Here is a 23,281-nt window from a genome sequence, read left to right on the forward strand (position 1 = left end):
TTTCTGCCAGACTATCTGAAACAAGGCCCCCCTTTCTAGTTCAAATGCGTCTGCACTTGAGAAGCACAGCCTTTCCATCAGGTGCAAGATCCCCCCTGCCCTCCCCAGCTCCTTGTCAGCCAGCAAAGACACAGTCACTCCAGGGGTAAAAGAGGTGAAAGGGAAAAGTGACAACTTCAAGTGTTTGCTAGGAAGGAAGACAGCAGACCTACGGGTTTTTCTTTACAAAACTTTTCCTCTCTCACATATATGTCAGTTAAGATAGCCAAGGGGGCTGTAAGGAGACAAAACATGCTTTACCTTGAGGAAGAGAAGCTGCCTGTGACAGACGGTGAGGAAGGTGGTGTGGGGGAGGCTTCTTTCACAGCAGGTGACACAGAAGGTGGGGTAGAAGAAAGGACACTGGAGCTTGAGGGAGCTGCGTCATCAGAGTCACCTTGCAGAAGAGAAGTCAAACTGTCTGGGATCGTCGCACAGCACAACACATGCACACCGGGATAGCTCAGTCCCTTTGCTCATGCCCCTGCTGCACAGGTTTTGCACAGACTCAATCCAGAGATCAGCTAGCCCATCACTTCTGACTGCCTCCACACTAAAACTGTGGGACTTTCTGTTTGGGTAAGAGGCAGGCACAGGCATTCACACTCCCCGGGGCTTCCGCAGAGTGACCCACAGAAAAGCTGCCTCCACAGAGAAAGCTATGTTAACCCAAGCCACAGGAATCTGGGTTTAATAGTGAAGCAATGTAAGAAACAATCCCAATAGATGAGGGAAGAAGTATTCCTGACTAGAACTGCATTTGAAGAAGAAGAAAACATTGACAGAACAACACTACCTCGTGTCCATGTGTGTAAGCCGGCAGTATTGTGTACCTCAGCTTTGCACTCCCCAGTTTAAAATAAAGTGTCTAAATTTGTTAGATTGGTGAACTGGTTGCCTATCCCGGAGTTCCCAGTGTTAGGCACATGTTTGAGGTTGATTTTATTAGGCAATTGAGCCCTAACTGTGTAGGAAGCGTAAGGAGACAGGCATGAACTTCTGATGAACTGCCTCCCCAGTTTGGAGCAGAAACCTCAAATAACCACAGCAGTGATTGCACCCCTCTGAGAACACACATAAGAAAAACTGGTGTTCATACATGTATAAGTGAAACTTCCCTGGATGAGGGTGTGGGGATTTCAGCTGGCCTGAAGCTCCTTGTAAAACAACAATAGAAAGGGCCTCTCTCAAGAGAGAGGCCTCTCTGCAGACAGCTACTGGGATTCAAGGTAACGGAACTGGGAGGTAGTGAGACCCAATTCCCCCTTGCAAAATGCCAAGATGTCAGCAATGGACAAGTTTGCTCAGCCTGTGAAGTCAGGCTCCCACCACCTGGTACGACACAGAGCACACACAAGATGCTTGTTACCTGATGTTGCAGAAGATTGTTCCACTATTCCAACCTTCACCACCTAGAGAGGGCAAAACAGAAGATCTTTGTGAAACAGGAGACCCCTGAACATCAGGAATCCCCAAACCAAGCTCATCTCTACAGCCCCCAGCATTGTTCCTGCAAGTCAGAGTAATGTTAAAGTATGTTAAAAAATGAACTCTAAGAGGCAGGCAGGTCCCAGCAGTGCCCAGTCAAGCAGTACCAGCTCACAACCCTTCCCTGACCTATGCGAAAGACAGCACAGAGCCTGTGGAGCTGTAGCAGACCTGCACAGATCCGAATAGCCCATTGTCAGCCCCAAGTTATGGCAACTACCATGCCTGCCTGTGACACCTGCGGGAATGGCAGAGGGAGGAGAAAGGAACATAAATATCCCCTTAGCACTGCTTTGATACACTGGCTAATTACAGACATACTGCTTCCACCACACCAGTGCAGCCACTTCTAGGGTGCAGAATAGCTGGGGTTTGTTAGAAAACCACAAAAGCAAAGTATACTTTCTGATCAGAGTTTTCTGGTCTCTAAACGACGGAAGTGTCTGGCAAAGAAGACAGAGCTCATAGCAAAGCCTCTGGGCATAGACATGGCACCACATGGACAGGTCATACTGATCCCAATCTCACTGTAATAAAGGTACAAATGTGTTCTGATATGGCCAACCACCAGCTAGGTTAATGATAAATGCCATGGGCAATAATTTGTGGAACAGAGCATGCTACAAAACACAAGCTCCCAGGGACACACTATGCCTAGAAAGATAAAATGACCCTTGGTGATATAAAAGCAGGGACCTCCTGTAGCAATCATCTGTACAGTGCACAGGGATCATTACTCTCAACACTGCCAGAGGAGAGACCCTTCTTAAGGTCCTTAAGAAACTTGTATTGAGCAGTAATGTCTACCTGTATAAATGCTGACAAATGGGAAAGAGCTGCAAAGGGATCTCAAGCCAATAAAACCTGCTTCAGAATAAAAAATGATGTCATACAGTCTATTTTAGTTCGAAAACAGCAGATTGTTAAGTTCAGACATGACCATATCTAGACCACATCTCTAAGGAGCACATTTCTGTGCTATAGGATCAAGAAAAAGGACCTAATCATCAGAAGCCAAAACCTTGGCACAGTTTGGAGTCTGGTGGGGTGTACGCTCCACACCAGATCCTGCAGAGGTGTCAGGCTCCCTGGTGGATTCAGCTTGTTCCAGTCTTGAAAAAGCCATAGTGAACTCAGCAGTGTGTGCAGAGGCTCCCTGAGCAGACACTGGCTTGGGAGAAGGAGGCTGCAGCTCAGTTTGGCCAGTCTCCATTCAAAGGACAACAAATCAGGTTCTGGAGTTCAGCAGCCATTTGTGCTGTATGTGTTAATCCCCAAGAGGATGCTTCACACATTGTATGCAGCTGCGAGCAAGAGGAGGTGAGGCAGAAGTTAGGGGAAGAACAAGGAACACAGAAAACTGCCTACCAGCCACCTTAATCTGCAAGCCAGATAGGAAATCTCTCTGGCCTTCTCCTTGCTGACTAAAGACACTTGGTTCAGACACATGGAAGGAAGAAAAGGTTAAATCCTTTCCCACCATTCAGGGAAGCACTTCAGACTGCTGCAGTCCCAACACCGCCTCCATCCAGTAATGCTGCAGCAGCCAGCCTCCTTTGCCTTCAGGAAGGGGGCACATCCTGTTAACTCCCCTGCAACTGGCTGCTGGCACAACACAGGTGCAGTCTCACTGCCAGACTCAGGCTTTCACACCCAAATGGGCCCCCCTTGTGAGGCTCCACTCCCACCACTCCAGAGCCCAGCTGAGCAGCACAGCACTGCCCTGCTTGCTCCTGGGTCACAGACTGTGCAGCCCAGCTGCAGGACATCAGGTTTTGCACTCTAAAAGCCAACAGAGACCAGTGGACATCAGGAGTCACAAAACCAAATGTCACTAGCTCCTGTTCTTCCTTTGCCAACAGCTCCAGCAGGCTGCAGCTAAGGGAAAGAGGTTCCATGTTCACCCTCAGACTTTGTGAGACACCTGCAACTGGCCTTTCAGAGTCTCTTCAGATGTGTCTCATGGGGAATTACTACGTCAGGAACACTTCAGAAGCAAGAATAAGAGGCACTGATTTGCCCTCACCATCAGCCTGTGCTTTCAAGACAAGTTTTGTTGGAAGCTGGCAGCATTATACACACAACAGAGCTGTTTACTCTTGCCACTTTCAGACAATCAAATCCATACTGGAAATGTACTACTAATGCTTTAGAGCAGCTGGACAAACACTGAGCCCCATTTTCTTGCACATAGCACTGAACTAGGCCCCAAAGAAAAGCATTGCAGAGCCTAGCAGCTATTGCGAGACAAGTCCAGGAGCTTCCAAGCTCTTCTGAGCTTTTTATGTTACTGGGAAAGGTGAAACTGTTGTTTTGTAACACCAGCTCTTCAGCAGCAATCACAGTTCATGGGATGGGCAAGGTCAAAGCAAAGCTGATTAGCAGGGAACAAATCAGGAAGATGCATCTCTGCTTTTTCAGAAGACATCTTTCCTTCAGCAAATAAAAGTAGGTCGTCATCTCGGGAACAGGACAGAGAAAGACTCTCACTCTGAAGAGACTCCAGAGTGAAAGCATGGTCAGCCTGAGGGCAAGAGAGACTGAGCTCTTTAAAACACCCTGGGATTTCAGATTAGCTCTGATGCACTAACAGGGATACAAATGGGAATGCACACAAGTCAGTTTAACACAGAGGGGGCAGAACAAGACAGCCAGCATGCAAGAAACTACAAAACAGCCGCAAAAACTGTGAAGAGGACATCCAGTAGCTATAAGAGCAGTCAGGAAAAATCCTTTTGGCCGCGGGTCAATGACTTTATACCTAAAACTTAATGAATTAAAGACCATGATCAAATAAGGGGAAGGAAGCTATAAAATGCAAAGTACACAATGCACAAAACACACTGACAAACACACACTCCTGCTTACATACTCTGTACTTAGCCACCTGAGTTGGGAATATTTATTGATAATGACAGGAGGAAAAGCCAGGGACTGCTATCCCAAACACATATTCACATAATGAAATTCATTAAGTAGCTACTGCCCAAGCCTCAAACTTAACAGTGGTATAAAACGATCTCCCTGATGGAAGTACTCTCCACTTCCCAGAAGTAGATGAGGACTGGAGACCATTCACGACAAACACACAGAATACTGACAATGAAATAGCAAATCTGGCCAAATCCATCACCCAGGGCAATACTGGGCACAGCAATATTGACATCAGGTTTCCAGGAACACACCACCTTCCTCCACATGCAGTCTAGCAGTAATCCTCCACCATGTAGGTGCTTTGGTCTGCAGCAAAAGACAGGCTGTAGATCAGAGCACTTCAGCATCACACTTCCCTCTCTGTATTGAATGAGCAAGGCTATGGTGCCTGCTTCAGTGCCTACAGGCACGCAGCACAGAGCTGCCCACAACCACCTGCCGGGAAAGCAAAATGTATCCTTTACTTTGTTGAGGGATTGTAGAGACTTGCTTACATCCCAGGCAGATGGACCAACTATCAGATGCTCATGCTGACACTCTGCCTTAGTGCACCCACTGCTCCTGCTCTACCCCAGAAACCTGATATATTTAGGTTAACACCTGTGGACATATTCTAGCTGGCTGGAGACAGCGTAACTAAGACAACACTCACCCCGACAAAGGGAATGAACTTCTGCGAAGATTCTTCATCAGGGCTAAAGGCAAAGAGAAAAGAGTTGTTAGCAGCTTGCTTCCTCACTGGACACAATACTCACTTCATACGTTGCATTCAAGCATGCAGCAGGGACGGACAGTATGCAAGCGCCAGTCCAATGTCTCCTCTCAAGGCCCCCTGCCAGCACGCTAAGAATCTGCATGGGTGGGGAAGAGCACACAGCTTTCGGCACATCTCTCAGGGAAAGGTCTCTTCCTCCCTCCCTCACGCTTGACAGAGAAACATGCTTTAATGGCATTGCAGTCATTACAGACACACGACCTCCTACCGCAAGGAAATGGATCTGTGCCACAACAACACTGAGAACTGTGTGTTACTTACTAGTACCTGAAGCGCTCTGCACGCATGGCCTTCACGCGTCCCACCTTTGGAGTCATGTGCCATACCTTGCATATCCCAGCATCGCTAAAGCAGTTAGCCTGCCACAGGGTTACAAGCTGTGACACGTGGTTATTTGTATAGCACTAGCAAGTACGTGTACACACACACACTCATGCACAGATACATGTTCCCTGACACTGGGAGCTTTCAGTCCCCTAGATAGGCACGCTAGTGAGGTTGGGCACCAGAGCACACTGGGTAGATCAGGACACCAACTCGAGAACAGCAAACAGCTAAACCAAACTGAACAAAACGCACACCATGTCCCAGAAACAACTGAAGACAACACTACACATGCTTTGAAAGCAGGAAGGCATCAGCCCTTCCTGCTCTGGCCCTGCCCAGGATTCAGAAGCCAGAGGATGGAAAAGGGCCAGCAACAAAAGCCACAGTCAAACCTAGCAGGAATTAAGGAGAGACCCAACAAAGACAAGAGGGGAAAGACCTGATTGAGGATGCAGGCAGGCTGGAGGGAGCCTGCAAAACCTCTGCTACCTTCTAGGGCACAGAGATGAAGGGACCCACAGGCGAGGAGAGGACTGCAGAAGCATGTCCATGAACTACAACTCAGCACTAGAAGTGACTTCATCAGCAAGACACACAACATTTCTCAGTGGCCAAGCACAGGAAACAGGCAGGAAGCAGACAAACACTGAAAATTCTCATGTTTCTCTTATGCATCTGTCATAGCTTGGAGCACTGCAATGTTCAACGAAAGACCATCCAGCATTTCCTTCATCCAGAATATCACTGGGTAGAGGACAAACACTTCAGGCAAGCAGGTATTTCTGTGCTGTTTCCAGCACAGACCAGAAATGCATCAAATGGACCAAGGTTGCTAACCATTGTGTGATTAGCACAGTTTCCTGTAAGCCCTATGGAAAGAATGGCATAGAACTGCACCAAACATGACCCAGCCAGAGCTCCTTCCTGGTCCAAAGCAGAGTGTGCTTGCGTAAACAGCCTCTCACTTTGTCTCAGCTCTGCTTACCTATCCCTAAGGCAAAGCCAGGGGCTTTGATCCCTTCCTACCTCACAACCTCAGGCACCGCACCTTCATTCTTCCCCCAAAGCACATGGCAAAATGACCAAGTCCCCAATTCTGTGATGGAAGCCAGAAAGGCTGCATCTTTCCAAACACGGCTGCAGGCTCCCCAGCAATAAATCTCCTACAAACATGACACTTCCAGCTACAGTTTTGCAAAGGGAAACAAGAAACATGCAGAGCTGTTGGGAGAAGAACAGAACAGAATAGCTTTCTTCTCATTTCTTCAGCTCCATGGGCTGAGAAGCAGGCAGAAGCGAGTCCCGCTGACCAACTGAGGGAAGCACAATAGTCTCTCAAGCATCTCAGCTACTGGATGGCTTTCCTCTGAGCTCTCAAAAGCAAACCATGCCCAACTCCAGCAGAAAACTCATTTTTGCTCCCCCTGGGAGCTGAGACTCCCACTGAGGAGAGCTCAGGGACAATTCCGAAATAAATAATTTGCTCAGCCACCATTTATCACAGCTCACAATGATGCACAGACGGTTCCTGAAGCAATCCAACTGGATTTCAGATCAGCTAGTCTAGTCCTTTCACACATCTTTGGAACTCTGATCTTGCACATGTGCCTCTGAAAACACACCTTATCAAAGCAGCTGCTCTTCATGGGGATGAAAGGAAAGCTGAGATGACCATGCTTGTTCTTCACCCATTCTTTCATGTTCTTTCCTGATTCTTGTCCTTCGGGTCCCAAAATATTAATCCAGACCCCTTTCACCTCGGTGATGGTCTCTTCTATTCCTCCTACCACAGCCCTGAAACTAAAATATCCCCTGTCTCTGACAAGGCAGTCTCCCCCTTATACCTTAGCTGCACAGATTCCCTGTGAGATCTTCAACCCCCCCCGGCCATGTCCAAGGCATTAATTTTATCCATAAGGCCCTGGTATCTCAGCTGTAACTTAAAGCCAGGCCTGACTGCAATTTGTGATGTTTAACATGTTTATCAGTATTACTGATACTTCACCTTTGTAATTCTGGGGAAAAGAAAAAAAAACAACCCACAAACACATTCTGAGGAAAACCAAAACCCAGACCTATGCAGAGAGACTAGACAGAAAGTCCTAATCTGGAATGGGGAGCTGTCTAATCAGCGTTTTTGCTTGGGCAAAATCCATCCACCTGCAGTCAGTCCTTGAAAGGTAAACTGTCCAGAAATGGACTTGCAGGTTCCCTCCCTACAACAAGAAATTAATTCAGATTGAACAAAGACAGATAGTCAGATTTATGTTTTAGGGCTCCTGGAAAGGAGAAGCCACCACAACACCAGGAGTCACCCACCTGACAATGAGAAGTAATAATCTCTCACGCTTTTGGGGCAAAGTACAAACTAAGCTGCAAAGCACTCAGGTATTACAGTAAGAGAAACTGAACCGTCACAGCACTTATGACAGTTACTAGCCTTTTCGTAAGATTTTGTTTAAATTTAAGCAACCCAAACCAGATTTCCTAGCAGGAGCATCTCAAGTACCACCTTTATTCCAGGCAAGTGCTGCAAGGCTGCAACAGGAAAGAGGGGGCTTTTACTGAAGGACTAACATGCCTCTAAGCCACTTCAGGCCAGGCACTATACCAACAACTCTCCAAGGTTCATCTCTGGCATGAAGCATCTTTCTTTCCCACTGGGCAACTATAGCTGTCTGCTGGCTAACACTGTCCCTACTCCACAAGCCTCCAGTGATCAAACTCTCCAATGAGACAGAACAACTCCAGGTCCCCATAACACATCAGGCAAGTCACCTCTCTGCTTCCTCATGAAACTCCCATCCAGCGCCCTTCTTCTTCCTACAGCTCCTTGGACATAACTCAACAGGACATCCAGCATTTCGTGAGCTTTGATTCTTCCCTTACGCACTGCTCTGCCAGGAAAAGGGCACAAGTAAACTCCTGTTATGTTACCACCAGCTGCCCAAAGGGGTTCATGCAGCAGCCGGCCAGATGACATGGGCACTGCTGAACCAGAGAAGGGACAGGATCCATCTTCACCAGCTGTGTCCACATTTAGCAACTGCTGCAGGGTGTATTTTAGAAGCAGCACACAAGAGAAATCACTGGACTGTGCCTATCCGCTATTCTGCAGAGCCTCAGAAACACACAGCAGGCAGAACACAGTGTTACATGGTTTCCTATTCTCCAGGAACCCCCCAGTGCAAGGCAGAAGCCACATGTCATGAGCTGTGCTGGGCACTGAATTATAGTGAGTGCCACCAGCCCAGACTCACAGAACTGATCAGAAATCCAGCCACACTGGGAAGGAGTGTCTGTCAAGTCTCAGATCTGAAATATCACAATGAAAGCAATGCAGAGAGATATCAGCATCAATGATATACCCCTCCTAGTGAGAGGGCCACCTCTGTCACTATGGTCTCAGCTCCCCAGATGTTGCCCAGACTGCAGTGTTCTTGACAATTCAGTAACCAGTAATTCTCCCAGTGCTCACAGACAAACTCAGTCATCCAATGTAATGCAGAGCAGCTGAAATGGCAATTCATTTCCTTTCTGAACCCCTTTCTCATTGACAGCCCCCTTTATTTCAGGTAAGGTCAGCAGATGCTCCAAAAGAATGGACAAAGCTTTCACACCATTGCAGTCCATCACAGGCAGTACATGCGCCAACCTTTCGCCATGACAAACACAGCAAAGGGACAAGAAGGAGAGCGGAGGTAAGTCAAAGTAGGGATAGCTGGCAATAAAGTTGTAAAGCAGCTCATCACATACAGCTATGTTCTAAAGGCTGGCTTGGCTTTCCTTGGACCACTAGGGCTTGTTTAACAGAGCAAATGCTAGGATACTGGGAGATTTGTCTTGCAATGAATTTGTAGGCACCGCTGCTGTTTCTACACCGATCACTGCCTTGAAAGCTGGCCTTGGAGACAGCATTCACCTCTGGCCTTGAGGGAGAGGGAGTTGCAGTAATTTTGTGAACTGAGGACAAAATAACCAATGTTTAATAATCATATGATTTGAAGTAGGGGACCCTGCAGAGCAGGGGGGTCTTGGAGGCAGCTCAGAGAGCACAACTCCACTGCTAGCACACATCTGTCTCCTCTTTCTTAAGCTCAGAGAAGTCCTATAGCCTGCCAGTAAGAGGCTTATCTTCAATTTTTTAGACTAGAGGAAGAAGATTTGCTGGTGTGCACTTAAGACACTGCACAGCTGAACCCCACCTTGAGCCACCAAGTGCCATCTACAGCACTCCAGTTACAACAGATGGGAACTGAAAAGCCTTTGCTCAGTTCTGATCCTTTTGGAGCTACACTATACTCCCTGATGACTAGGAAGAAAGGAAGAAAAAAACCTTTGCCTTCTTTGTGTTTTACTGCTCAAAGCTACTCTTTCTCACTAACCCCTTTATTTCCATTCAATCTACATCCTGGGAACCTGTATGTGTGGTCCAAAGGCAGAGCAGTCATTGTCAACAACACGTTCTGCCAGCAGATGCCACGGTTTCAAAGCAGCAAGCAGAATTTAATCTAAAGCAGAAATTGTGCATCCCAGACCTGCAGGAACTGTTAAACAAGGCTCAAAAGACAAGTTCATGGGGGAAAAGAGGCAGGAGATAGGAGAGGGAACCTAAAAGGAACTGATACCTTAAGGTAAAATCAAAATGAAAGCTCTTTTTCCTTTTCAGAAAGCAACCAAAGAAAGAGATAAATATGTTATTATACTTACAGCAAAGTGATGCATTAATTCAATTGTGCTAATGGAGACACAATTTCTGTGCTGTTCGTCACAATACACTCCCTAAACTGCTGCCAATGACAGAGAGCTGCAATTCTAAAGAAAGCCACACGGGGAGGTAACTGCCCATCACTCCATGGGAGAGCGTGTTCCTCTAACACACTCCAGTTTGCTCATGGGGTACTTAGCTGAAAGCAGAAATTACTTTAAAGTGGACACAACAGAAACTAACAGATACTATAGGCTGTGCCACGAGTCTGACTACAAGTCTCAGCAATCTCTCTTCCAAGTAACCATCTGCAGGGTCTGATCTTGATTTAAGTCTATTAACAGCTTCAGATATGGTACCACCAAGTCCATAGAGTCTAAAATCCAAATGCGTCGTCACCCCAGCTTGGTTAAGCAGTCATACACACTGCTAGGGTGCTAAATGCTGTGCATTGCTGAAGTAGATTTCAGAGTTTTTCAACAAAGCACCAAACTGAGGTTTTGGGGCACATTAGAAACTGAAAATGATTAGATGTGTGTTAATGACAAAAATGAACCTGTAACAGAATGGAGAAGGCAGTGGAGAGCAGTGCAGAACCCAGTAACCAAAGGATGTGGAGAAAGAACAAGGCAGCCATCAGAATGGATTCACACTGGACTAAGGGTGTCTGAACTCCACACTGGTAACTGAGGTAAGTCTCCACACCAAAAACAAAACGAAAGCTTGAAGCTAAGTGCTTCAAGTACCCTGTGGCTCTCCAAACATCACCTTTATCAGGTTAACGTCACAGAAGTTCACAAACACATGAAGAGTGTGCACTCTTCTTAATGGACTAGTCAGTCTGGAAATATTTTCCCTAGGAGAGCATGAAGAATGGGCTAAATGTTACTGAATCATTTCAGCAAAGTAATGTAGAGCAGACACAAGAATGAAAATACACAATGAGCATTTCCAAAAAGAGGGAAAAAAGGTGACTCTATCCACACCTTTAATTCCTTCCAGTTCTTACACAAAGGAGGCACCAATGGGGGATGTTGACAGACCAAAAATGAAAGATCAGCTATAGCATGGGAAGGGTAGTAATTAACAATTAACAGCATCCATGTCTCACAAGAGATTGCTAGTCCTTAAATGATTGCTAGTCCTTTGTCCTGCTCTCAGAAATAATTGGGATGTAAGTTGGAGTCTATTATTCTCATCTGTGCCTCAGAAACAATGCATCTCTGCCCTTCAGTGACAATTACTCTTCTTCCTGCACCATGGCCACATGAGGCTCTACGTTCTTCTGAAACCTTGTTTTCAGATCCCAATCCTCCCTCCTAAGGATGTTTATTGCTGAAGAGAAGTTGAAATGTGATACTGTGATACTGTGAAATAAAACCTGGTGAATGTCAGCCCTCCCCAGTAGGAATTCTGGTAGTCTGCAACTGCCAATCAACAAGGAATTTGTCTCTCCTGTGAGAAGCTCTGCTATTTACACTCTAAAAAGAATGTGTTTCAATTCCCCCAACACCCATGTAAAAAGGCCAGATCTCATGGAAGATACTTTGGGTGAGAATGCACAGTCCAGTCTTACTCACCCAACATCTCTGTGGTAAGAGATCTCTGGAACCTAAGCAGATATAATCTGTCCATTCCCCCATCCTACCTTGTCCCCACTTCCCCAAACCTCTCACGTCTTCAAAGAAGTCACTGCACTTAAAATAACTACACTGCTGTAGATTCACTGTTATCTAAATGGGACGTACCACTGGGTGCAGACTACTGTAAGGCTCCTAGGGTGTTTGCAATTTGGAGCGACTTTAAGACTTCTGGCACACAAGAAAAGAAAAGCCCTTTGCTTTCAACCTGATGTTCACTCTGGAGAGTAAGTATTACGTTAGTGACATACCTTTTCTGCTTGTATGTCAGCATTGCTTCAGCAATGGGCAATTGGTGTGCACAGTTTGCACCCGCTATATATTGCGTTATCCGGGAGACAACATCAGGTGTTTCTTGAACTGCAATAGAACAAAGACAAAGTAATTTAAGTGACTTCTCAGACCGTCACCAGCACTGTCCTCCATTTGCTCAGCCAGCATTTCCACTTCATCTTCCGAAGGAAGCTCTGCAGTCTACCCCAGAGCATGGCAGTGTGAACAAAAGCAAACATCCTACAAGAGCACCAAGGTAAAAACATTAGGAAGGCACACTGGATTCACAGACATCTGTACACATCATTATTGACTGCAGTACTATGGTCATTTTATATTTGTGAAAGAGATTTTTATTTTTTTTTGAAACTGTTTACCTGCCCAGAGTCAGTTTTAGACTTTTTGCACCTTGACTGTAGGTATCTGCTGAAGAACATGCTTAGCCACCTCTTCCAGGGCCTTGGTGAGCTGCTCTGCTCACACCAGTATTTGAGTTACCTGATTTCCTAATGAACTCACAGCCTTGCTGAGTTAACCAGAAAGATTGAGAGACACACAAGGGTAGGAAGAGCACAAAGATGACACACGCAGCAGTAAGTATGCTTCAGATCTGTGGGACTGTGTTTAATTCAAGTTGACAGGAAGACATTTCCTAAATGCCTTCCATATTTCTTTGGTTTCAAGCAAAGAGCCACAACTGTGAGATCAAGGGACTGCAAGTGAGTATCACCAGGCACATATCACCACAATACCTTAATGGACATTTTAACTCAAACTCTTTGAATTTGAACAGTGAACTGTGAAGAATTAGGATTCTTCACCATATCAACATATGCCATTACAGTGTCTAAGTACAGTTCTCGCTGCACAGATGAAAATGGAGAACCTAAAAGGTCTGGACTACACAAAAATGAGTCTGAATTTTCCTCATAGCAGTCAGGCAAATAAGGGCTGCAGCATACAACCAACTAAGAAACAGGTATGGCTCTCAAGCTGGATTTGTATAGCTAATGAAGGATTCCTAACCCAGACACAAAAAATAAGTCTATATTGACATCTGTCTGCATTCCCAAGTGTAGCAGGGAATGAAAAGAAACCAGTTCCAGAAATCTGTTCTTCCACAAGCTTAGAATCAAAGAAAAGCGTAAGTAGATGGCATACCAGGAGACCTCTAGTCCAGCATCTTGCTTCAAGAAAGGCTAAAACTTCACCTTGATAACAGGCTGCCCAAGGACTTGTCCGGCCAAGTTCCCATTTGCTGGAAAAAGCTCTGAACAATCACCTGTGAAGAAGTCTCTCTTGCCTCCTCTTATGGCTAGAGGACTTCTAAGAGCATCCTGGGAGCTCCAAGCACTCAGCAATACCAACAGGAGAACCACACTACAACCTCCCCACTCTCCTGGTGATCCAAAATCTCCAAAGCTTTTTCTTTCTAGTGAAATTTCTGTATGGGATATGCTGCCATGAGGGCATCGCTCCTCAGTCAAGTCTCAAGCTTTCACATAGCCCTAAATGTCAGATACAAATCTTCCTTTCTCCTGTTTCTTTCTGTCCTTGAAGGAATGGATGGAAAAACTGTAAGCATTAATATTTTAAGTAAATTAGTACACTAACACTGTGAGGCTTTATCCTGGCCTAGAACAGACTCAGATAAGAACAGGAACTCGTTGATCTGACCTAGGGCAGCTCCCATTTCTTACAACACTGGTGAAGGATAAAATTAAGTTTTAATAAGAAAGATCCTGCCAGCAGACTTCAGAAATGTCAAGGTCATCCTCACACACAACTAATAGGAGATAATCTTCCAAGAGCTTCCAGTTTCCCAATCCTTTCAGGCTAGATAGTTTGTGAAAGGCCAAAGAAAGCAATGTACTTAACTTGGTAATGAGACCTCCACAGCAAAAAACAAACCTGAGGTAGGTAAAAGCAGCATGATTCAGAGGCAACTAGTGCCTCTGGGAGCCAACAACTGTTTGCAAACCACCACATGGAGGACATACAAAGGTCAGCATATGAAAAGGGAATGTGGTAGAGAGGGGAGAAAAGAGGAACAAAACCCTTTGTCTGCTTCCTCTTGTATTTACTTGACATTTGCTGAAATTACTCATTCAAGCCTTTCATCCCACACAGGCCACACACAGACACATGGTCTTACCAGTGGTCTGTGCTTCAAGTTTGTTGAACAGATCTCTCCAGGCTAGATCTTGGAAGAAGTTGTTGTATCTATAATCTACAGACCCCAGGTATTTGGCCACTGGATGAGAGCCTAAGAAAGAAAGGAAAACATGACAGCTGTTCTTCCCAGCCCCAAACGTTATGTTCTTTTATCTGTAAGGAATTAAATTCCAAAATCAAAACTACACTAGACACCCCAGAAATAAATCTCTTCCATAATAACCAAGTAATTTAGTCCAGCTTATCTTTACAAGAGCATGCAAATAAACTTCCCAGCAGAGAGACTGCTTTAACACCACTGGTATCTTTCAGTGACATCTCCCTCTTTCTCCTGCCAAATTAAATTTTAAAAAGCCAAAGAAAACAGGACTGGGAAACTGCCGAGGAAATAAATGATCTGGAAGACATGGATGCCCCATGGCTCTCCATCTCATGCAGCTTTGCAAGGGGCTTTCCCAGCAGCCCTTCCTGACCACAGCCTGCACTGCAGCCAGGACACCTCTGCAAAAGGAGTCAGACGCCTTCCTCCAAATACCATTTGCACACCACAGCTGTTTTACAACACCTCCATACACCATTTGCACACCACATCTATTTTACAATACCAAGAAGAGGCAATTGTCTCCAACCAGGAAAAACAACCCAGGAAGGCTTGTTCAATTGGTGCAGAAGGGCTGAAAGTTTAATAAATGGGTTGGATTTCAAAACAGGAAGCAGAGTGCAAGGATTAGAGTCCCCCAGTGAATGTTGGCATATGCATCAGGTCCCTGCTTGCTCTGGCTAAGCCTTGTGGCTCCTCTATGAACATGAAAAGACTTCCTTGCATGAAGTTTGTGCTCCCAGCCTCCAGCTTGCAGCCCTGGGTGGAAATCTAACTTTATACTTATACTAAGCAGGGCAGGGAAGGCATTTAAGTAACAAACTCTGCCTTGGGAGATGGTAAAAAATTCCCACCTGCAGTTTAGGCCACACATGTCCCCAGACCATACAATCCACTCTTCAGCTACCCCCTCCAGTCTTTTCAACACATGGGAAGAGTTGTGCTTTCCAGTCTCCACAATTCAGTCACGCTCAGCATAAAGTCCTGTACACTTACAATCGGCCATGAAGTAGCCTCAGGGTTCCTACCAATCATCTCATTTTTACCCTTCCTGCATACGAAGTTCTCACATCAAGCCACACTTTCAGGGACTTCCAGTTGAGTCATCAGCTGGGAACTGGTAACCTGACAGCTCCTTCCAAGAACACCCAGTTGCTTAACTATACTCACCACCCTCCAAATAAAGCTCATGGTGGAAAAACCCCAACTCTTTGCAGTGCTCCAGAATGAGGCTAATTTCCAGACTTCCAGGAAAGGTTCAAGCAGGTCTCTCTGAACTTTCCTCAATGTCATTAGACTGTGGTCTAAGTTCTTTCCTGGACCCCACTGATCATGGCTACTTTCAGACCCATCATTTCTTTTCAGTGGAATTTTAAACAGTGCACGTGGAACAGCTCTGCACCATGCACTGGAAAAGCCTTCCCACATGCTGGGAAGACACACTGCATGTGGCAGATGCAGTTGGAAGCACGTACTGACGACGTGCTTGGGGACTTCGAGGTCCCCAAGAAGTTCTATCCCTGAGAGCTAACTAAAATGCTAAAAACACCCCAAACAACCAGAATTATCCCCTACCTTTTATTTTCTTTGCCCCTTTTCAGTTGTTTATATGCTGGTTCTGACTTCAAAGATGTCCTTCAGCCATAGAATCAGAAGCTGGAGTGAATCTCCCGGTGTGGATGCTTACAGACACTGAGCATTTCTCATTGTTCATAAAATACTTTGCAGCATGTAGTTGTGAACTAAGCACATAACACCATCTTAGGAAAAACTCTGCCATTCCTACTTCGAAGGTGCTGCTAACAGTAGGAAGTCTTTTCTCTTTAGATATTTCTAGCACAGTCACCATTCTGTCTTGGGTGCTTTTTTTAATTGTCAGAAAAGAGAGGTTGTGCCTCAATCACTTTCATGAGCTGCCACAAAGCTGGCCAGAAATAGGCACTTGGTCCAACCAGGAAATACAGCAGACTTGTATGAAAAGGTCCTGTTAGAGAAGTTTCTATATTTAAAGTACATTTTAAAAGTATTCACCATTCTGAAGCAGTTCCATTAACAAAGTGCTTCAGTAATTTTCTTTTTTTTTTTTTTTTTTTAATCCCAAAAGAAAGTTTTAAGTTTTAAAAAAACAACACAAAAGACACAATAGCTACATCTTGTATTTCACTTTCAAAGAGAGAGTATTTTCAGGCTGTTAAAGACTGCAGGACAGAAAACTCTTCTTCTGAGGCCAGGAGACAGCACGCAAGGACCAAAGCTCTTGGTCAAACAGACTCTCATTCAAAGCACATTTAACCTTGCAGAAATATTTGTTTTGTTTTTACCCCCTAAGGGGCTCTCTTTTCTCTTCCTGCCAACCGCTCTGGAAACTAAATGCCTTTCTTTCTGACGGATTCAGCTCTCTTCCTCTGCATTTTTCATTTGACTTCTGCAAATCAACAGCCTAACCGCACTGTTTGTGGTGCCTGGCAGCAGCTTCTGACTCCTACAGCAACTGCCATGAGCTGGTCACAAACCTAGAAGACTTGAAAAATACTGAGAAAAAGTGATTTTCAAACGCCATCACCCAAGTCCTTCATGCACACAATCCAAGCCTCGGACTAGACTGGCTTCTGACATCATGCCCTTATACCACCAGCACTGCTCAGATACCCCTGCTGACAAGCACCAGTGACTGCCTGGCTTCCCAGGCTTCACTCCTACAACATTCCTCACATTTCTAACTACTACAAGACCCCTAACATTATCATCAGTCCACTCAGCTTTCCCCAACACACAGCAGTCCAAGCTGAGTTAACTTTCCAGTCAGGCAGGTTTGTTGACCGCTGGAAAGACACAGATAAAATGCTGGAAAGCTGAAGGAAAAACCTGAGGAGAACAGCACGTAAAGGAAAGGTCAAAAGATACATGTAATTTGAATAATTTAATCTCTCAGCAGTTTCACAGCCTTTAAAAATTTTCAAACCCCCTTCCTCCATAAACATTTATTGTGTCAGCCTCAGAGAAGCCAGAACAGTTATTGCTCTGGGAAACACAGTGCCCAATGAATTTAAGATTTCAGCCAGGGAAAGAGCTTCTACAACGTTACTCTGTGCATCCATTGTACTGTGATTAAAAGATACATAGGAACCTCCCTTTATGGGAGAAGTGTTCAACCCCTTGCTTCAAACAAAATGTTTACAAGCACACTTTGGCATCAAGAATGGATGCAGTGATCACAAGACAGTTCTAAGAAAGTAAAGATGGAATTCACACATGCAAATGCAACAACACAAGCATTACACAATACTATGACAGCATGACATCTGCCTCATTTAACAGCCATATACCAAGATAAAGCTTCCACAAAGGCTTTTCCTGAGGGAACACATCCCATTTAACTCATTCATCTTTCTAAGAAGAAAAATTGATCCTTATTTACCTAGAGGGATGATCAAAAATCTCATGTAGCCAAGCCAGTCTGGGGTTTTGTGAGACAGCTGCTCTACAAAGAGCCTCAATACAGCACTGAGGTAATTCTGGGCTCCGGCCACTGCAATTTTAATTGGGTTTGGAGGCTGCGAATTGCAGTTACAGCTAGATAGAAAAAGAGGAAACATTCATAATTGTGCTTCCAACCAGACATTTCAGAACAAGTAAACAAACCTGTTTAATAGCAACTACAGCAGAAGAGCAGAATACACAAAGCAGTATCACCAGTGATTATTAGCAGCTTCAATTCTACATTGTTCAATACTTTCTTAATTGACCTCCTTGGTCCTTCTTTCACATGTTTGGATTATCTGAAGGGCTGGACTCAACTATCTAGGTTAGAATGTACTTACTGCAACTAACTGCTGTATCAGAGAACATACTTAGGTACCTACAGCCCTTAGTAGGTATCTAGGGAATACCTTGAGGAATTGATCTGGGAATTACTGCAGGGTGTGTGGGAAGAACTATTTAAAAACCTACCTATTAGCTTTGTATGCTTTACTGCTTATTAGATCTGACCCATGAGGCAGCCTCCAAAGCACAGCCTTTTAAAATCACCGGTGTTGATGAAATAAATGTACCTTCACACACATGGCAGAATAGCAGCAGTGTGCAGGGCTGGCAAGTGCTGAAGAGTCAGACAACTCTGACTACAGGAGAGTACACTGGGGAGAAGTATTGGAAGGGAGAAGTATTTCACAGCTATTGGGAGGAGAACTCCCTGGGCACTGGAGCACAGGAGCTGAGAGGCTTTTAGAGCTAAGATTCAACAAACCACATAAACAAAGTGAAAACTTACTATCTCTGTATCCTGGAGACAATAGTGCTGAAAGCTGCCTGAATATCCGCTGAAGAGCATGTGCAGACCACTGGCAAGGTATGCTTTTGCAAGACATCTGACAGATACTGAGGAAAGAACAGAACATTTTGTAGTCTTTGTTTTTTTTGCTACAGCTTACCACAAGAAGAAAATGTACCTCCCCTAGCCTCCTAGGTATTCTGACACCCAAGCGTGGGCACTTTCACCATGTCCAATTTGTAAGTCATAGAGCTATTTCTCAAATACCTCATCTTTGTGAATCAGCCAAAGGAAAGATCTTCTTCTAGAAAAATGGAAACATTGCACCTTCTTGACAAATGCTAACACTATATCCAAAACACAGCAATGACAACTATATAACAGCAATAGTTTATGGCTGCAGGGAGCAGGACAGCAACAGGTCATTCACCTAGCAGACAGCACTGCACAATAGATTCTGTCTAGTTGCCTGCTTCTGGAACTGCAGTTGCATTTTGGTCTGATTTCAAAAGGACTTAAACAAATGCAGTGTTCTGGCTACCCTCAAGAACTAAAACGGGAACAGGTCTACCAACACACGCGTTCCTCATGAGTTTCCTTTCTATGCAGCTAATGGCAAACAAGTTAACACAGACCTCAGGTATACATGGACATAATATTGATGAAACTCAGCAATCACCTCAAGCTTTCAAATTCTGCACCACTAATCTGTACACTCCAGCCAATGCTACCTTCATGTCCTCCGGTACTGCAAGCACAAGCTGCTAGAATTACTGGAAGATGATGTACAATGACTGATGCCCATCTCCAGAAAGCATTTCTCTACCTTCCAAGTACAGAGAAACAAGAACCAGTAGCTCAGCTGGTATTTTTGCTCCCTCAAACATCGAGACCCTAGGTCTTCCAGAAGCAGAAAGCCAAACCAGACAATGTAACTCTATGAGCCTGGCATAAGTTTTACAGGCCACAGTCACCCTGCGCACATTTATTGGTCCTCTTCCACATCTATCTTATTGCTTTCCCAGACTAAGCTTCCAAATGGAGCAAAGCTCATTCCAAACCTGTAACAAACCACCCCATGTTGACAGCAGAAGAAAGGACTGCTCAGGGTTCTCTTTATACAACTATCACTCAGCCAGAAAAAACAGGTTGACATACCTGCAGCCAGGAATCACAAGCGTGTGTGCAAGGCAACACAGAGGTGACCTGAAATATTTCCTCCTGTGTTCGCCACCTGTGCCTAGAAATCTCAGCCTAAACCACAGGTCAGTCCTCCCTGCTTCCTTTGTCCCAGACTACCACAGTTGAGAAGTAGGCTCTTGAGTGCAAAGGTCTAGCCATTCTCAGTGTGCTGATAACCAGAAGGAACAGCATTTCATGGAAGAGAGAAAAAAACCAACTCTGTTGGAAGACTCAGGTGGGAAAGCTTTACAAGATCCACAGCACCTCCTGGTCAAATGAAATCCAATCTGTAGGCATTGAACACTTAGTATGCTGCCGGCCCCCAATGCACCACTAAGGCTCTTCCAACCAAGCAGCAGAACCTACTTGGCTAGTGGTAGAGCTCAAGGCCTGTCCATTCCTGAGGAGGAACAGTGAAGAACTGTGCTTCAGGTAACATCTTGTGCCTTTACCTGACCTTGCCAGTCAGAAGTATTGACAAGAATAATGTTTTCTGGCAGCTGGTCATCGGAAACCAGGATGTGATTTAGTTGGTCATACACTGTTTTCCTGGGGATCTGGAAATAAAGACAGAGAGAACAGTAGGACATGTTCAGCTTTAATCGTCAAGCCACCAGCTTGAGCCCTTGCAGTTCATAAGAGGTGGCTGTACATGGCCAGCTCCCCTGCAGGCCCCTTTATTAGCCATCTTGGTTTCACTGGCCATTACTCTTTCTGCCATTCACTTTTACTTACATCACTTCATACCAACAGCAGCACAAGGAATTTTGGATTCGTAGAAGTTAGGAACAACCTCCTTCAAGAAGGGGATTAAGTGTGTCCCACAGCTAACAAAAGAATGGCACATATGCTCTGCACAAGTCAGTCCCCTTTTGGAATCCCTAGCAATTTGCCTTATTTCAAAGGAGTCATTCCTCAACACAGCCCTGTTAATTTCTCATCACAACAATCTGTTCCAGTGCTTTCAGTTTATGGTGGGCTGACAAAGCAGTAAGCTGGCAAAACCCAGCAGACTGAATTGTCATGGTTTAAGCTGAACCCAGGACAAGATGTAAGGTATGATATCGGCCAAGACAAATACTCTCTTTCCTGAAGCTGCAGGGCCCAGATCTCTTCCAACAGGGATGGCACTTGGGCCAGAAGGAAAGGAACCACAAGAGACAGTTGGAGAAGAGGAAAAACTATTGAGTGGTGGCTGGAGAGACACTTTTTCACACCTGTAAGTGGTGCCGCGTGTCTGGAGAGCGTTCATTGTCCAGACTGTTTGCTCTCTCGTTCTGTGGCCTCACGGGCTGCCTCTCCTTCAGAGATGTACTCCTTCCCCGACGTCCAGTCTGCTTCCCTTCAGACCTGCTAGAGAGATGTGCTTGCATTCCAGCTTCTGTGATATACACATCCCCAAAAATCCCAGATCACCCAGTCTGGCAACCTCAACAATGTGTGGGGAGGAATTAGGGAATCATGCACACAGACCTGAGTTAGCTTAAGATCTATCTGCTAATTCTGCCTCTGATAGTGCAGAGCACAGAGTACAGCTACAAAGCCTGATCCCAGGAGTCCCAGGCAGACTTCCACAGTCCATGCTAATACCCACACTGCCACTCTGCTATTGCTACACAAGTATAACAGGATCCAGCCAAGCAAATAGCAGTCACACACCCAAAAGCAGCACAGAAATACTTCTTCAAAAGAACATCTATCTGTTTGCATATAGCTGGAGAAACTATATGGTGGGGTTGCTTAAGCCCATATTTGCTACCCAGTTTGGAAAAGCTCAATAGGACATAAGTTAGACCTGACAATCACCCTTAAGGCCAAAATCTGCACCAGACATTGACTTAGCAGCTCCAGAGTTGCACAAAAACTTCCTTAGACATGGAGTAGGTACAACAAAGGAAACATGAGCAACCTCAGAGCAATGCTGCCCTTCAGATTTCTGAGGATTCATTTATTGAGTGCTCAAGATCCACCACTAAAGTGCTTGAACACAAGGAGGGTGTCCTTGCAGTCAATAGCTTGAGGCTAATGAACAAATGTTAGCAATGAGTTGCAGCCCTGCAGCAGGCGCAGTGCTGCGTCACCACTCTACCTGGTGGATGGGATAATGAGGGACTCCGTCTTGGTGATCTTCCCGCTGGGTGGGAGCTTCTCAACAAACACATCTGGTGTGGGAAGCTCAGCTTCGGGGACCTCAGCTTGCTGGTTAGGCTCCTGCAAAAAAACAGGGAACCAATTCATTGGGAACAAACCCTCCCCTAGGTCTCACTACCACAAGGGCTAGCAGGAGGCACACCAGCTTATCTCTGTCTGGGGCACATTCAGCCTTCCTCTTCCAGACATGCCAATCACTGCCAAGGGGCGAAGCCAATACTGGCTATCTAGGGCTCCAGGTTCTCAGCTCTGCCTCCCTCACAAGTGAGATGGAGGTAGAAAAAGTGCCTAGATATGCTATATGGAATAGGCACTCTTCCAGCTCAAAGCTAGAGACAGGTCTTCTCACGAAATGCAGATTAATTCAGTTTACCCAAATGAACTAGCAGAGGGAGAAATGTTAAAACTGCATACCCACAGTAGAGCAACTTGAGCTTCGCGATTTTTATCCCAGGATCAGCTCAATTTCTGCCAATTCAGCTTTAAGTAATACTTCTGTCTGATAAAATGAGTATTTTTCAGGACAATGCACATGCTCAGCAGCATACTTCGGGGCAACCTTACTTAAACCAAGAGAAAGGCTTTTTCAACAGAAGGCCACGTACAGTATTTAAGTTTCAAAAAACTGAGAGACAAGAACCTCCAACAACTAAAGTCGGGAGAAGAGCTGAGCAATATCTTCACTGCAGCTAATGTTACTAAGTTATGCTGCATATGCAACTGTATGGACAGACTGACACATGGCACAGAATGCAGTTCACAGCTGACACCCAAACTGTCGGGAGTTACATTAAGAAGTGTCTTTTCAACTTACGTAAGAGACAGTGTCAGAAACACTGTCGCCTGCATGTTTGGTTCCAAGACTCTTTGTCTTTTCAGGCACTTCTACCTGCTTGAGAGGAGAAAAATCATTAGGAGGTATGGCACCAGCACAGCTTTCAGCCATGCTCTCTGGATCAGGCTGCTAAAAAGACACACTTCTCTGTGTAAACAGTGCACAGCTCTGCAGGATGACCAGGAGTGCTTCCCAGTCACACCAGGAACACATCCGTGTGGGATGGGCAAAGCAGTAGCTGATACACAGTAGAGGTAAGGAAGTGCCCTAGAATAAGACTGATATTCTATGAGCCTAACATGCCCATACATGAGGAGATGGAAAAGGGGCTGAGCTTCCCCTCAGCATTTGCTCCCAGCCAGCATGAAAAGAAACCCAACAGCA

General features: G+C 45.3%; 1 protein-coding gene across 16 annotated transcripts in view; it reads right to left on the reverse strand.

Annotated features, from left to right (window-relative positions):
- The window catches only part of PACS2 (phosphofurin acidic cluster sorting protein 2), a 76,017-nt gene that overhangs the window by 7,096 nt on the left and 45,640 nt on the right, over positions 1-23,281 (reverse strand). For 6 of the 16 annotated variants that reach the window (XM_061345399.1, XM_061345395.1, XM_061345408.1 and 3 more), the window contains 12 exons: positions 22,877-22,954; positions 22,001-22,122; positions 21,129-21,264; positions 20,364-20,468; positions 18,730-18,836; positions 17,878-18,032; positions 14,340-14,450; positions 12,163-12,271; positions 10,192-10,224; positions 5,114-5,156; positions 1,409-1,451; positions 301-436 (listed from right to left, as the gene is read on the reverse strand). In XM_061345399.1, the coding sequence (XP_061201383.1) occupies positions 301-436; positions 1,409-1,451; positions 5,114-5,156; positions 10,192-10,224; positions 12,163-12,271; positions 14,340-14,450; positions 17,878-18,032; positions 18,730-18,836; positions 20,364-20,468; positions 21,129-21,264; positions 22,001-22,122; positions 22,877-22,954 (1,178 nt within the window). The remainder of the gene's footprint in view (positions 1-300; positions 437-1,408; positions 1,452-5,113; positions 5,157-10,191; positions 10,225-12,162; positions 12,272-14,339; positions 14,451-17,877; positions 18,033-18,729; positions 18,837-20,363; positions 20,469-21,128; positions 21,265-22,000; positions 22,123-22,876; positions 22,955-23,281) is intronic. The other 10 variants (XM_061345400.1, XM_061345397.1, XM_061345411.1 and 7 more) reach the window with 8 other exon arrangements.

This window comes from Neopsephotus bourkii, unplaced genomic scaffold (assembly GCF_033783945.1).
Source record: "Neopsephotus bourkii isolate Nb327-2 ecotype Australia unplaced genomic scaffold, CSIRO-AGI_Nbou_v1 NB_234, whole genome shotgun sequence".
In the NCBI taxonomy this organism is placed as follows: Eukaryota; Metazoa; Chordata; class Aves; order Psittaciformes; family Psittacidae; genus Neopsephotus; species Neopsephotus bourkii.